The sequence below is a fragment of the Mastigoproctus giganteus genome, chromosome 5 (genome assembly GCF_048544385.1).
Source record: "Mastigoproctus giganteus isolate SK-2022 chromosome 5, ASM4854438v1, whole genome shotgun sequence".
In the NCBI taxonomy this organism is placed as follows: domain Eukaryota; kingdom Metazoa; phylum Arthropoda; class Arachnida; order Uropygi; family Thelyphonidae; genus Mastigoproctus; species Mastigoproctus giganteus.
The window spans coordinates 172,229,882-172,245,589 of NC_143579.1; the positions used below are offsets into that span (position 1 = coordinate 172,229,882).

The following is a 15,708-nucleotide window of genomic DNA, read 5'->3' on the forward strand; positions in this document are numbered from 1 at the left end:
CTAACACAACCCATGTGTTTACTTGTGCCGCAATGGCTCCCAGCAGTGTCTGAAATACCATGCATCTTGTTTTTCAGGCTTCTGCTCATTCTAATAGAAGCAGTGCAAGAATCTCTTTCACCTCTGCCAGTGGCTACTGTCAATCTATTGGTCTTTGTCTCCCCCAAGCTAGCAGTTTTCCGACCCACCTAACACTGCCTCGATAGCATCAGCAAATATTCTTGCACCCTTTCTATTTAAGTGTATCCCATCCCTGTAGAAGCAATCTCTCCTGTTAACAAGTACAGTCCAGGCTGAAAAAAATTCTACCCCTTGAGCCTTGCACAATCTTTCCAGGGCCGAATTGATCGACAAGGCTCTCATTATAAAATTCCCTCCTATCGTGTTTGGGCAGAATTGCAGACACTTTGAAATTCAACCCTATTTCACGGCTTTTTTTCAACAGTGACCTGTACTTGTTGAGTAATTCTGCCGGTCTCCTACTCTTAATATCATTAGTGCCAACGTGTACAACTATATCACCTTTTGTGCCCTTGAAAGATGATATTCGCTCTACAACGTCATCAACCTTTGCCCCTGGCAGACATACCCTGGTCCTGTTCCACCTATCTTTTTTACAAAGCATGTTCCCCGTTTCCCTGACAATAGAGTCACCAACAACTACTAGTTCCTTCGGGACCAGCGCATTCTGCCTTGGGGGTTGTCTCTGTGTCACGCGATGCCCAAGTGCAAGCTCTGGCGTTGATGTGGGCAGCTGAGAGCTTGATGGGCCCCTCAATTTAGTTTCTTCGAGGGCATCCACCCTGTCCTTCAAGCTCTCATATAGGCCCATAAGAACGCCGAGTTGTTGCCTGATATCGATACACTCCTTGCATCGCGCACACACAAAGACATCCCCCTTGGCAGTATCATGTCCCGTACCCGATTGCTCTGCAAACATCAAGCAAACAGTGCATTTTATATTTATTAATTAATTATGTTCTTAATTATACTACGTTTGTAATCTAAGTCGTTATATGTATTTATTTAAACGTACAATTTAACTGCTAACGAAGTTCAACTAACGCTATCTAGTACGGTATATAACCAACGGTAGTTACGAACACGTGGAAACCCTTACCGATACTTTTACAAGGCCGAGTAAAGAATAAATACACCAAATTAATCAACATAATCAACAATCAACATTTTTTTTTTTGCAGGATCATCTAGACAAGACTGCAGTAATAATGCAGACAGCATGGGTTTGTTAAGCGAAAGTCTTGTATGACAAATTTGATTGGATACTATGATGTGTTTACAGAAGAACTGGATGTAAAAAATAATTTTGTTATCATGTACTTAGATTTCAGGAAAGCTTTTGACACTGTTGCACATGGAAGACTATTGTGCAAATTGGAGCAATATGGTGTTAAGGGTAAGTTGCTGCAATGGATAAAAGGGTGGTTGAGTGGGAGAAGACAGAGAGTGATAATCAATGGATGATGCTCTTTGTGGACTAATGTTATTAGTGGAGTCCCACAGGGTTCGGTGTTGGGTCCTCTGTTGTTTTGTATATTTATCAATGATATTGATGAAGGTATATCAGGATTAGTGTAGAAGTTTGCAGATGATACAAAGGTTGCCAGGGTTGTTAATGACAGTAATGGCAGTGTGCTACTGCAACAGGATCTAAAGAATTTGGGCTGATGGGCTGAGAAGTGGCAACTGAAGTTTAACATTGACAAATGCAAAGTACTGCATATGGATAGAAGTAACCCCAGAGAAACATACCAACTGTGTGGTACTACACTTAAGGTGGTAGAAAATGAAAAAGACCTGGGAGTAATTGTGCAGTCAGATATGAAATTTTTTGGGCGGTACAGACAGGCTGCCAGAGCAGGTCATGGGGTATTGTCAATGATATACAGGCATTTTGCTAGTAGGAAAAAGGAGGTGATTATCCCATTGTATAAGGCAATATTCAGGCCATGCCTTGAGTACTGCACACAGGTCTGGAGGCCTCATTTTAGGAAGGATGTAGAGTTGCTTGAGCGAGTACAGAAAAGGGCAACAAAATTGGTGAGGGCAGTGAAAGGGTGGTGCCAAGAAAGGCTTGAATTCTGCAAATTGCAGCATCTGGAGACTAGGCACCTGTGAGGTGATCTGATTGAGGTGTATAAATCCTTAAATGAGTCAAGCAGGCTCAATTCTGATGGGATTCTTCCTCTTGCCCAGATTACGAACCTGAGGGGTCATAAATTCAAATTGAGGAAAAGACAGTTGTAGAATAGATGTGCCGAAATTTGCCTTTAGGCAGCAGGTAGTTGATTGCTGGAACAAACTTTCATCTGTTGTTGTTGTTGTGGAAGTTGTGAACTTAAATAAATTCAAGGAGGAATTGGACAAACGTTATGAGGGAATGGATGTGTGAAATGGTTTTTTTTTTTTTTTTTGGCTGATGCTACATAAGCTTGCTTTCTTGCATCACAAGTCTCTACTACTACTAATTTTAACATAAGCAAAAAAATTTGTTTCTACTTTTCTTTGCATTCTTGGCTAAAGACTTTTTGTAAACTTACCCCTCACCCCATGAGTTGATTTCTGTCTGGTTTGTACGTGCTGTAGATTTCTATGTTCCCTGATAATTTATAATTATATCGTGTGTTTTATTTTGTGCCACTAGTCCTTTCATTGCATCTGACACCTTTAAGTCTAAACCTTGTATAGTGTCTCATAGTTGGTATGAAAGGTTTTGTAGCCTCTGATTATTTCCCTGAACACTTTCCATTTTAATTGTGCAGTTGCTAACATTATCAGTTGGTCCAAATGAAACTTTTAAAACTGGCAAATTAAACTCCACATAAACACCTTTATGTGGAGATTCTTAATGTACAAAGCATCATATTTTAATTTAATGTCCATCTTTTTATAATGACCACCGTTTATATTTTAGCCATCTGTCTGAACCTTATACACTCAGACAGATTTTATCGGACAATGACGTGTCAGCTATTTTTAAGTTTTTACAACTTATTAATCTAAATAATTCTGTCTAGAACATTTTTATCGTTTTGTGCTTTATAAATGTTTTATGTCGTATACTCTTTTACAATAATATACAAATTTTACATTTTTTTGACTTGACGCATTATAGCCTTAGATGCTAATGCGCCATAAAATCCTAAAACAAACAAACTTAATGTACAAAGTGTCACTTCTGATAGCCAGATCAAGAGTATTGCTTTCTGTCTTTCTCTCTTGTTGCTTCTATAATGTGATGCAGAAAACAGTCATTCAATAAATCCAGAAAAAATCTGCTACTAATGTGAGTGACCAATCCACCACAAGTTCCAATCAATATTTTCAGTATTTGGAAACATAAAATCCCACATAAAACATTCTGATTTACTGACCCATTCTTTTTTTTTTTGTATAGTTGTCCATTGTACTCATACACTTATTTGACCTGTAACGTACTCATTTTTGTGTTTGTAGCACCACGCCAAACTGTTCTGTGTGCTTCTTAACCAAGATCATAACTCCTCTCTTTTCTCTCATACACATTGTACTCACCACATTCAAATATCGCATCCACTATGTCCAAGAATCACCAAATTTCCAATATCTCCACAGTGTCTGCATTGAATGACTTAACCAATACTACAGTCGACACATATTTAGTACTAGTACCAGCCACATAGTGCAAATAATCTCTATGCTTTTGCTGCACCAGCCAAAAATAAATAAATAAATAAAATAACTAATAAAAAAATAATAAAATACAGTCGGTCCTCGTATAACACGTGTTTACATTACACGAATTCGATCATACACCATTTATAAATAGGGGAACGTTATCTTATATAACACGAACCGAATTCGATTATGCACGATTCGCCTTTGTGTTTACAAGAAAGGCAGTCGAACGAGGAATCACCCCAACCGAACGCAACACGATAGGAATGAAGAAGATTCTGAAAATGTATTTATGTGTTTCATATCAGTGAAGGGGAAACACATTTCACCATAATAACGTAAAAACCAACACAATTCCAGCTATCGATATAATCGCAAATGCAATTAGATGGAGTTTACTACCAGTTTATAACAGATTCCACTAGCAGAAACGAAACTGGAAATTGTTTTTATCGTTTTATGGTAGTAACCCCCAGAAATGTGCTTTAGTAAAATGTGGGGTGTTAATAGTGTATCTCGGCCTTTACGGTGTTGTTTATTCAGTTGCTATACGCGCGCAGCTTTGTTTATGTGTATCAAGCGTGCCTCCTCGTTTTGTAATTGCGCTTTATTCCTTAAAAATGAGTAAAATACTTAAAAGGTGTGAAAAGGAAGCGTCCTGGTGAAGACACTGCAGATTCAGAGAGAAAAAGAAAAGCAATTATCGATAAACAGAGGCGGACTGAGTCAAAAATTCTTACCCGGGAATATTTATAGTGGCCTCATACTATGGTTTATGGCCAAAATCACTCCGACCCACCGGGGTTTCCCCGGTAAGGCTTATGGCCAGTCCGCCTCTGTCGATATAGAAAAAAATATGAAATTGTGAAACGCTTTGAGCGAAATGAAAGACCATGTGGTATTGCACGTGCTACAGACCTAAATGAGGCAACGCCGAGAATTACAAAGAATGCAGAGAAAATAAAAACAACTTTCACAGCAGGAACAACTCAAAGTGTAATTAAAATCCATTAGATTAAGACACAGAGAATTGGAAGAGATGCAACGGCTGTCATCTGTTTGGATAAAAAATCAAACAAAAAACAAGTTTGCTTACGATAGAAGCAAAAGCATTAGCAATATTTTATTACGTAATAGTCGTAATAAAAAGACGTAAGCATTTTATTACGACTTACGTATTATAATTTATTTTATTACGACTATTTTATTTAATATAATAATTTTTTTACGAATAAAATACGTATTTTATTCGTAAAAAATACTTTTTTAGTATTAAAAAATACTAAAAATACTTTATTATAATATATTATATTTTTATTACGTATTTTAATCGTTATAAAATACGTATTTTATAACGATTAAAATTACCCGATTATTTATTGTGTTTGGTAATGTTTTGGTTCCAAATGTGTGTTCAATCTTGGGTGGTCGGCACCTAACCCCACTTTTCCCATAGGGCCTGTTGTTTATATTGCACGAGGTTTTCTAGGAACACAACTATCGTGCTATACGAGGACAGACTGTACTATTTGATTCCCTCGTTATGTCTATCCTGCTGATTTTTGAATTTCCCCAACAATCAGCCTCAACCACCCATGGACGCAACTTATTCCAGTATTCAACAACTTGGTGGCTAAAAGAAAACTTCCTTCAATCCAGTCTAAACCTTTTGCTGATAATTTGAATTTATGGCCTCTGTTTCTTGAATCATTTATAACAATGAATTTTCACCCTCATTCATTTTACTTACTGCCCTCAGAGTTTCATATACCTTAATCAGGTACCCTGTCTGTTCAGTAGTTTCCCACTTCACTCTTGTCCTGCCCACTTATCAGACTACAGCCCATATATTTGAAGTCTTTTCTCACATGGGTGCCTCTTTGCCAATCTCATCAGGTGCCTTTTCAAGAAGCTTGATGACTCCTTAGGCACAGTCTTACAATTTCCTTGTACATTGTGATTATGACACCCTTGTCTCTACAAACAAATGTACGAAAAACATTGATAGGACACCATGGGCCTTCCTGTCTTCTGTCTACACTGCTGGAGAACTTCATGTCCAACCATATCTTAGTTCTGAAATATCCCTTTCTTCCTCTACTGTTATTTAATTCAGCCTCACCAAGTATACAAGTTATTTTGGGATTGCTGTTCCCTAAAATAACTTGTATTAGTTTAAGACCTTGCGTTTTGCTGCAACATAGCTGCCACTTTTCTAAATGTCCCTGAAGTCTATCTGAGTCATCTTGAATATGCTCTGCTTTGTGCTGATCATTAACTAACCTAACCTACCACATCATCTGCAGATTTCAGTATAACACCTTCTATCCCTTTTTCCATGTCATTTAAGAAAATCCAAAACAACAGTGGCTTCAGTTCCAATCCTTTGGGAACTCCATTTCTTCCATTAGTCCAGTCTGAATAATAACCATGCCTATTTTAGAACTTTTTCTTCCACTCTGACAAAAGAAAAACCGAATATTTTTTTGTCAGGCAACTTTCATCAGAGGCCGATTAATTCAGTCATAGTGGGAAGAAAGCCCAAAAATGATTCTGATCTTTTCAATCCCAGCTCAAAAAGGTTGTTCGAAAAGTCAGCAACAAAAGTGTATATCTTATCTCTGTAAAAACAGCCTCTCCTGCTAACAAGCACAGACCATGCTAAGAAAAATTGTACTCCATGGGCTTTGTACAATATCTCCATTGCCAAACTGATTGAAAAGGCTCTCCTCACGTACTCTGTCATGGCTGCATAAAATTTCAAACACCTTCAAGTTTAATTCTAAATTATGAATTTTTCTTAACATTGCCCTATACCTATTAAGTAAATCCTCAGATCTCCTATTCTTTTGTGCACTTAAAAAATGATAACTATTCTCCCCATATAAGAATATGCTTAAAATTCTAATGTCTTCACACTGAATGTTACACTGCATAACCTAATAAAATCCACTGGCATTCCGTCGTTCCCTACTGCCTTATTTCTATTCATTTCCTTCAATGTTACAGTTACTCCTTGCTCCATTGATTCATTATTCCTACATTATCAAAATCATCTTCCTGATGCTCATTTCATCCATATAACTCCTTTATACTCTGCCCTACTTTTAATATTGCATTTGTACAGGACCTTTCCTTTACTGGAAAACCGATGTCTTGAAACCATTAGCCTTTATGACAGCTTCAAGGAACACACTTCACCAGTTTTTTTATAAATGTCCTCCAATATTTATTGCATTCAGGCTTCAAAGCAGCAATCAGTTCAGCTCTATTTTTTGGACAGTCTCCCCTTGCACATACCTGGCAATTCAGTTCATTCCCCTCAGAGGTTCTCTGTGGGATGACAATCAGGGCTCGTGGCTGTCATTTTAACTTTTCAATGCTCGTGTCCTCAAACCAGTCAGTCATAATGCAAATATGAGCCTTCCCTGACATGCTGCCACAATGTAGGTAACACATTATTGTCCAGAACAATTAGATAAACCTTAATATTCATGGCCTTGTCCAAAACAACTAATGGTCCCAGATCAGACAGTGAAATGCAGTCCCATATCGTAATGCTACCTTTACCGAACTTCATTGTTGGAATCATGGCATGTAGTTTTCTCTAGGCATTCAACACACTGAGGCACTATTGTCAGATTGATGCATCAGGAAAGCTTGGCGTTGGCATTCCAAGATTACCAGTACCAAGCTAGATGGAGTCTCGTGTTATTTGGGGCGATTAGTGGCTTGTAGATTGTACTGGTGTCGACGTGTATCCCAGTAGTTTCATCGAGGGCTTTGTGTATGTGCATGCTGAAACAGTGTCATTCTGTGTTCCAATTGCGTGGTTATTTGCAGGACTTTTCTGTCATGTTCCGTCAGCTTCAGAAGTTTTCCAGATCATTTTGTGAGGCTTCAGCATCAGTTTGTTTCCATTTGTAGACCATGCCACCAATTGTTGATCTGGGGATTTTCAGCCCTGTTGAAATATCACATATTGACTGATTGCGTATATAGCATCATATAATCATTTTGTGCTGGATATCTGTTAACACTGTTGATCATGCCATCTTGAATTCACAATCGTATTACTGTCTTTTTGAAGGCCTACAAGCATATTTTTAATTGTATGGCATGTGGTGCTTCAGTAGGACATGACCAACCATCAGTGAAAGTGAATCCTGATATTGAAAGTAGGGCATTGTATATCCCACCCACCTCTCCCCCAAATTTCCTTGGCATTTCTTAGTACCTTCCCATTTTTTCCTTCTATAACACCCTGACTTTTTCCCTTTTAATCCATGTCCTTCTTTACTCTCTCTCATATATTAAACTGTACCTTCCCATCCCAACCTTTCTTTCTAATATAGTGAAATGTCTCTAAAGCAGACACCATTGGGTCAGAAGAAAGTGTCCACTATACAGAGATGTCTGCTTTTCAGAGGTTAGCATATCCAGTTTCAGAAATTCAGTAAAATAAAATTCACTGTAAGTCGTTGCTTACAGTGTTTTATTTACTAAATTAACTTTTAGTTAATTTAGTAAATTAACCCAACTTGTATGCACTTGGTCACCCTCCCAATAATGTTAGTGATTTGTTAACGTGTCTGTTTTTTTATATCTGAGGCCTTCAATACAGATGATTGGTTTTTACTGAAGACCTCCATAGATTTGCGACGGGAAGCACAGGCCTCAGATATTAAAAACAGACACGTTAACAAATTACAAACATTATCGGGAGGGTCGAGACACATTCATACGAATTCTAACACATTGTCGCGGGCTTGCGACCAAGTGCATACCAGTTGGGTGATGTTTTATTGTGTAAATTATTTGTTACTCTAATGTAAGATTTTTGATTTTTTCTTTTTAATTTCTGGAGAGTATCATATGGAAGTGTTCTATGTACTATATTGAGGTAAACTTTTCTTATTATTTTACAAATTATTTATTTATTAAATAATAAGCAAAAGTATAATAATTAAATGGCAGTTGTATATATAATGGAGTATATTATAATATTTTAGATATAATTAAAATACACTGTAGTGTAAATAATGAATTTTCCTCTATTTAACTTAATGCAATTAATGAATATATCATTGTCAGATTCAAAACTTTAATATCACTCCTCAAACAGTGTTCTAATCCTATAAGCCTGAAGACTGGAAACATTGAGTTTCCGAAACCTAGTCATAAATTTTTTGTGTTTGGCATTGAGGTGATTCAATCCTTTAAATTTTATCATTTCAGTAATAAATTACTTAATCTTCCATGTGATATATTAGTGTAGTGTCATTCTTTAATCACATAATGAGGAACAATCATATCGATCCCTTCTAAGTATTTAGTGAAAATTGTCATTGTTTCTCATTCAAACAACTGGACACTACTGTCATTAAAACAGTTATGAAAGTAATGTTAAGCATCACATAGCATTTTTTTTTTTTTGGTGTACTGTATCATACAGAAAATCCTCATGGGCTACTGGTCAGAATTACTATGCAGTCTGTTTTAGCGTTTTATTTGTTTATTTTTAAATTTATATGTCTGTATTCTCACACTTTTTATGTATAGTACCACAAACTGAATCCTGTATACAGACTTGCTACAATACAGCTTTTTTTTTTTTAATTGTGACCCAGCATCTGTTTCTCATTTTAGCAATTTTATTGTCTTTCTAAGTAATGCCCATCAGTGGACTTGAATAGACAGTCCAAATTACTTTTTAAACATTCCTTACCACAGTGATGAGCATATATTGTGCCATTATAATAACTATTATTACATTGACCTTCACTTGCATTCATTATCATTGCAAACATGCATGTGGGTTAATTGCCCTTGAAAGTGTCTGGTTCAGGAAGATTGAAAATAGAAAAAGAGAACCTGTTAAAGTGTCCATGTCCATTGTTGTTGTTGTCGTCGTTTTTTTTTTTTTTTTTTACTAGGGCCCTCCCTGCAAGCTCAGTTGAAAGTTCAGGTTTCGCCCTATCAAAGACCTTTCACACTATGTTGCTTGGCTACCTCCTTGTGATGCTGGACAGTAGCTAGGGAACTGTGGTATTCTATAGGCCCCCAAGCCAAGCAGCTAAAGGAATGAACAACAGACCCAACACGATGTGACACACACTAAACACAAAACACACACTCTCGGAGTTATGGACCCCCCCCCTTCAAACAAACACTATACATTATCCTTATCCATATTATAGAATAACCATTTTGGAGAGGTCATTTAACATCTAATTTCTAACACTATTGGCTGGGAACTAAGCCTGAGTGCCCAAAATGAGAGGGAGGTCCCATTTTGACAGAGGTGTCTGTTAAGGAGTTTTCACTATACAGTTAGTTCTGCTATAACACGCATTTTTGCAATGCAAATTTGCTCCGACGCGACAGATATATTAGGGAACAATGCAAGTACAACGCAATTTTCTTGTTGGCTCATCCACAATACCAGGTGAGCGCAAAACCCGGCACCAAGCTGAACATAGCGACCTGCGCAGCAATATATACAGTTTATGAAGCTTAAAAAATGTCAAATGTGTGAGAGAGATATTTTCAATTTATTGTAGTTGTATTGGTCGGAGACACACTATTGTCATTTGCTGTATTCACAAGATAACACGTGATATTGTAGGCTGACTCATGTTTTCAGGAGCTCACATTTTTCCTGTTCGAACAGAAATTTTGTGAGGCACGATAGTGTGAGTGGAGAAGCAGATTTCTGGAGGTCACTACCATAAAATAGTAAAAACAATTTACAGGTTCCTGGTTTATTGTGCTTTTCTGTTAGTGCAATTTATTATAAAATGGGTAATAAACTTGATCTTATTGCATTTGCGATAATACTGATAGCTGAAATTCTGTGGGTTTTACGTTATTATAGTGAAATGATTTTCCCCTTGCACAAAATCTTTAATCATGTAAAAAACAAATTTTCAGAATCTTCTCTTCACTCCTATTTTTTAAGCTTTGTAAACTTGTTACTCTGTATTTCACTTGTGAAATTTATGCATGCTGTGTTCATCGTTATCGATTGCTTATCTTTTTTACTGTTTTAAATTTTACAATCCGAAAAAAAAAGTCAGTGAACAGAAATATCAGTTAGTATGTATATATTACTGTGCTATATTTACTGTAATATTTATTTATTTTTTAGAAATTTAAGATGTTTAAATCTGTTAGAAAATTATATTGAGTTTCTAACTTTTTTTAGTGTTTTACTTAACATACTGAACTTTTTTTTTTTTTTTTTTTTTAATTCTCTACCCCCTATCCCTATTTTTCCCATAAGTCCTTTTGTTTTTAATGCATGAAATACCATAATGCAGAGATTTCTAGGAACACATGTACCGTGTTGTAGCAGCAGAACTCACTGTACTTCAAAACAGAACCTATCCGTCCCCTCTCTTGTTTTATCTGTTACTTGCCTAATTTTATTGTTCATCTCTCTATACCTCCTCCTACCATCTTCAGTATTTAATATTTTTTCATTTCTTCCTTGCCTCTATTTCTCTTAACATATCTTCTGTTATAGTTCCTTAGGTCTTACTCCTTAAGTGTATCCTATTTCTCTTTAGCTATTTCCATTATATTGTCTCTTAATCTATGCATCATTTATACTTTGATTATCTATATCAGAAGTTCTCAAACTTTCTGAGCCCACGCCTCCCTTGACCTGTAAAATTTTCCTGGTGTCTCCCTTAAAGTAAAACATCTACAATTGTGCAATTTCTTATTTTTAGTATGTTCATACAATAATTATTAATACATGAACTAATAATCGGGATATTATTTTATTCTTAAAAAGCATTATTAATGTGATGTTTGTGCTTGCTTTTTTTTTATTCATATTAAAAAATTTCTGCCATGATAAACTATAAAAAAAATAATAAATTTAAAAACACAAAACAACGACACGACGTGACACTATGGTTTTTTTTAATATGCAGTGGATTCGGGATACATCAGGATAGTGCATTTTGGCCTGATTAATCAGCTGCCCCAATTACGAGAAGTTTCATGTAAATAGTTAAAAATACAGTGGACCCCCGCTATACAATTGATTCTCTGTACGATCAAATCATGTTACGATGAACTCACCATAGCAGAGTACATTCACTATATGATATGTAATAAGCGCCGGTCATTTGATCACATTTGTGAATTGAATTTTAATTCTATTAAACAGCGATTCTAATAAGCAAAAATAGGAGGAATATTATCCACAGACTATAAAAGTAAAGATATAAAGCACAAATTTACACTTTATTATAGTCGCCTCTGTAGCCAGGTGGGCAGGAACAGCAGTGCGTAGCACAAGCTTCTTGATTAGATCGGGGTTCGAGCCCGTGACCACCAAATATGGAGGATGTGGAAAGGTCAGAGAATGACCACCACATATCCCCGAAGCAGTATGGCCTTAGTTGCTATTGCTCCTAAAAACCAAATAACAACAACAACACTTTATTACCATACCAATTAAAAAAAATTTCACGTATCATTTAGTTTGTCAAACTAAATGATACATGAAAATCGGAAGAATATTTCCCAGAGGTTAGCAAAATGAAAATAAATTTATGCTTATGTGCATAGCTTAATTAATATGTACTGTAATTTGTACATACTAACTAGTTAATATTTCTGTTCACTGAAGGGGGTGGTTAAAATTTAAAACAGTAAAAAAAGATAAGCAATCAATAAAGAACACAGCACGCACAAATTGCAACTAACACAATATGCGTAAGTGAGAACGGAGTAACAAGTTACGAAGCTTAAAATATAGGAACAAAGAAAAGATTCTGAAAATTTATTTATGTTTTTTATTTGATTGACTATTTCATGGAAGGGGAAACACATTTCACCATAATAATGTAAAAACCCACAGAATTCGAGGCGTCGGTATTATCGCAAATTCAATAAGAGCAAGTTTACTATCCATTTATAATAGATTGCACTAACAGAAAAGCCCATTAAACTGGAAATTGCCAATTGTTTTTATTGTTTTATAGTTGTGACCTCTAGAAATCTGACCGGACCACGTGGTATGGTCGGAGACAATCATAGGGTAATCTCTAATGCTGCGGTCTCCTGCCCCGATTAAACGGCATGTTGTATCAATTAAACAAATAAACCCTGGCTATTTTCTCAATTATGTTCTTTTCTTTAAGATTTGTCCCAAATAAACAGCTGCCCCAAATAACCGAAATTCACTGTAGTTACTTTTAACATATGTACAACACTAGTCTAATATAAACTGCACTGTCATAACTCACCATATATAAAATGTTGACGTTCGTATGTGTTTTGAAATACATATATACTTAGACCAAACGGCTAATTGTGCTCTGAATATGCAGTTACCACGAGCAGATTTCCAGTATCGCCTCGTTCAGGCTCATGCAAGGCCAAATAACGTGCGAAAATACCCAACCAATCTCTAGTAGTAATCAGATCCCGTGAGTACTTCATGGAACACGATGCGCGTTCTCTTTATCAAAAATACCCCAAATATTTTCTATAATCATTTACATTAATAATACAGATCAAATAGTAATAGATATCTAATAGTAAAAAAAAAAAAAAAAAAAAAATCATTCTTAATACATTTTTAATATTTGCCATGGAAATCTTACATAAACTAAAAAGTAAGAAAGTAGTTGGATGGAATTACTGAATGATAGGCCGAAGTGTCAAGGCTTTCAACAGTAGATTTTGGGGATTATGGATTAGATTAAAAACTGCATAGGATGTGTTTACCTCCTGAGTGCAGCTTGGTGGTGACATACTAATGTAGGAGGAGAAGGAAGGAAACTGATTGGTTTGTGTCATTCATCTGTGAGAGCTGACTGCTATCGATTACTGTTTCCTAGAGTGAGTCAGACTGTCCTTGATCACCCTTGTGGTCCCAAAGAGAAAATTGTGTTATACTTGTTGGCATTGGTCTGTTTTGAAAACACATTGATCATTCATAGAATGACAGAGGATTGGGTTTTAATGGATGGAGCTTGCTCAGGTTGGCTGGCTGCAAGTTGTCTCGAAAGTCTATCTTGGATGCTCTGCAACTTCCTGGTGCCAGTAGAAGTAACATTGGTAAATATGTCCTGTGCAGTTTTTACCTAGTATATAACCCCCAAAATCTGCTGTGGAAGGATGTGACACTTCAGCTATAATATATGGTGATATTTCCTCTCCCCCCCCATTTATTTTTTAATTACTTCATTTCACTACTCTACTGGTGCATATAGTTTCCTATTATTTGGCCTATATTTCTATATCTGCTATTCAATAAATTATTTTTACTTTAAAATCCATACACTCAAGTAGTATAACTTTTATACTACTTGCCTCATGTAGAAGATCGTCCTTCAACTCCACTAATTGAGGTATTCCCCAAAGTTCAGTTCTTTCTCCCACTCTTTTTCTCTTGTATATTAATGACCTTCCATTGACTGGAAAATCTATCCACAGCTTTGCTGATGATAGCACATTGCATTCCACCTTCCAGCGTGAGAAACCTTGACCCGCACAAACAACTTCAACCTTTCGAATATCCACTAGCAATTCCTTAAATGCTGGTCTACAGGCAAGTCTCCAACGGGGCACAGGTAATTTGGTTGATTTCAATCCTTCTAAAACTCAGTCCTGTCTTATATCTTGCAAAAAGAATCCCTCTGCTCCTATGCTTATCTTCAATGACACTGATTTCTGGGCAAGAACATATCTCTATTGGGGATTACCTTGACTTCTAATCTTTCTTGGCATAAGCACATTACAAATATTGCTTCCTCTGCATTTAAAAAACTGGGTTTTCTCTTTCTCCTTCTCACTTTACTTTTCTTCCAAACAGCTCTTCACCCTGTACAAATCGCAAATCTGTCCTGCCATGGAATATTGTTTCCACATCTGGGGCGATGCCCCCAAACTACCCCTCCCCTCTCTCTCTCAGGCTTCTAGATTCCATGTAAAAGAGGGTGGTTGAGCTAATTAATGACTCCTTTCTAACAGTCTCTCCGCTCTGTCTCATGGACCTTATGTTTTTGTTTGCATGCCTTTTCTATAGATATTTCCATGGGCACTGTTCTGAGAATTTTGTTAACTATTCTAAACAGATTTGAGTAATGTTTTTGAAAACATTATATAGCAAAAAAAAAAAAAAAAAAAACTTTTTTTTTTTTTTTTTTTTAAATTTTAAACAGAGGATGAAAGTGGAGACTCAGACCAAGAAGAGGCCTCCACAGTAGTAAGTACTCTCTGTTTCACAATTTTGCTGTTTTGTTTGTACTCTTTAATGATTTTTCAACAGTTTTAGCCTTAACTATATATTTTATTATTATTTTTTTTTTTATGATCAGTCAATTGTGTAAGACTCCATTGGCCAGGTGTAAATTTTATTGATTTAATAGAGGCATATTAGTATTGGCAAATGATGCAATGAAGCATGCTTATACAGTATCAGCCTGAAAAAAAAAACTTCCCACATCACCTGTGTCTACCTCCTCTAATAATTTTTATAATTCTTTAAATTTATTCTACTCACTTTCATGACACTAGATGGAAGTTTGTTCCAGATATTGCTCCTACAACCTCGATTTTTCCTCAGTTTAAATTTGTGCCTCCTTGTGTGTGTTTTGTGCTAGCATAAGGATGCCATCAAAATTTAGCTTAGTCAATCCATTTAGAGCCTTAAACACATCTATCAGATCTCATTACAAGTGCCTTGTTTCTAGCTGCAATTTGCAGAATTATCATGTTAAAAGTACTTTTCTGTTCTCCTTACTAATCTTTCTCTGCAGATGTTCTAACAGATCCACATTGTTTCTATAATGACGCTTCCAGACCTGTATACAGTATTTAATGTGGCCTTACCATTACCTTATACAGCAGAGTAATTACCTCCTTATCCCTGCCGGAAAAATTCCTGTATATATCATTAGCAAAGCTGTGTGAGGAGTCCTAGCAGTCCAAATACACCACTCAGAGAATTTCTGGCTGCACAGTTACCCCGAAGGCCTTTTTTTTTTTTTCATACTCTGCTAC

The 15,708-nt window shown here is 36.2% G+C and overlaps 1 protein-coding gene across 2 annotated transcripts in view; it reads left to right on the plus strand.

The window, feature by feature from the left end:
• Nucleotides 1-15,708, plus strand: part of thoc5 (THO complex subunit 5) — a 388,780-nt gene that overhangs the window by 219,313 nt on the left and 153,759 nt on the right. For both annotated transcript variants that reach the window (XM_090373524.1, XM_090373522.1), the window contains exon 10: nucleotides 14,868-14,911. In XM_090373524.1, the coding sequence (XP_090229650.1) occupies nucleotides 14,868-14,911 (44 nt within the window). The remainder of the gene's footprint in view (nucleotides 1-14,867; nucleotides 14,912-15,708) is intronic.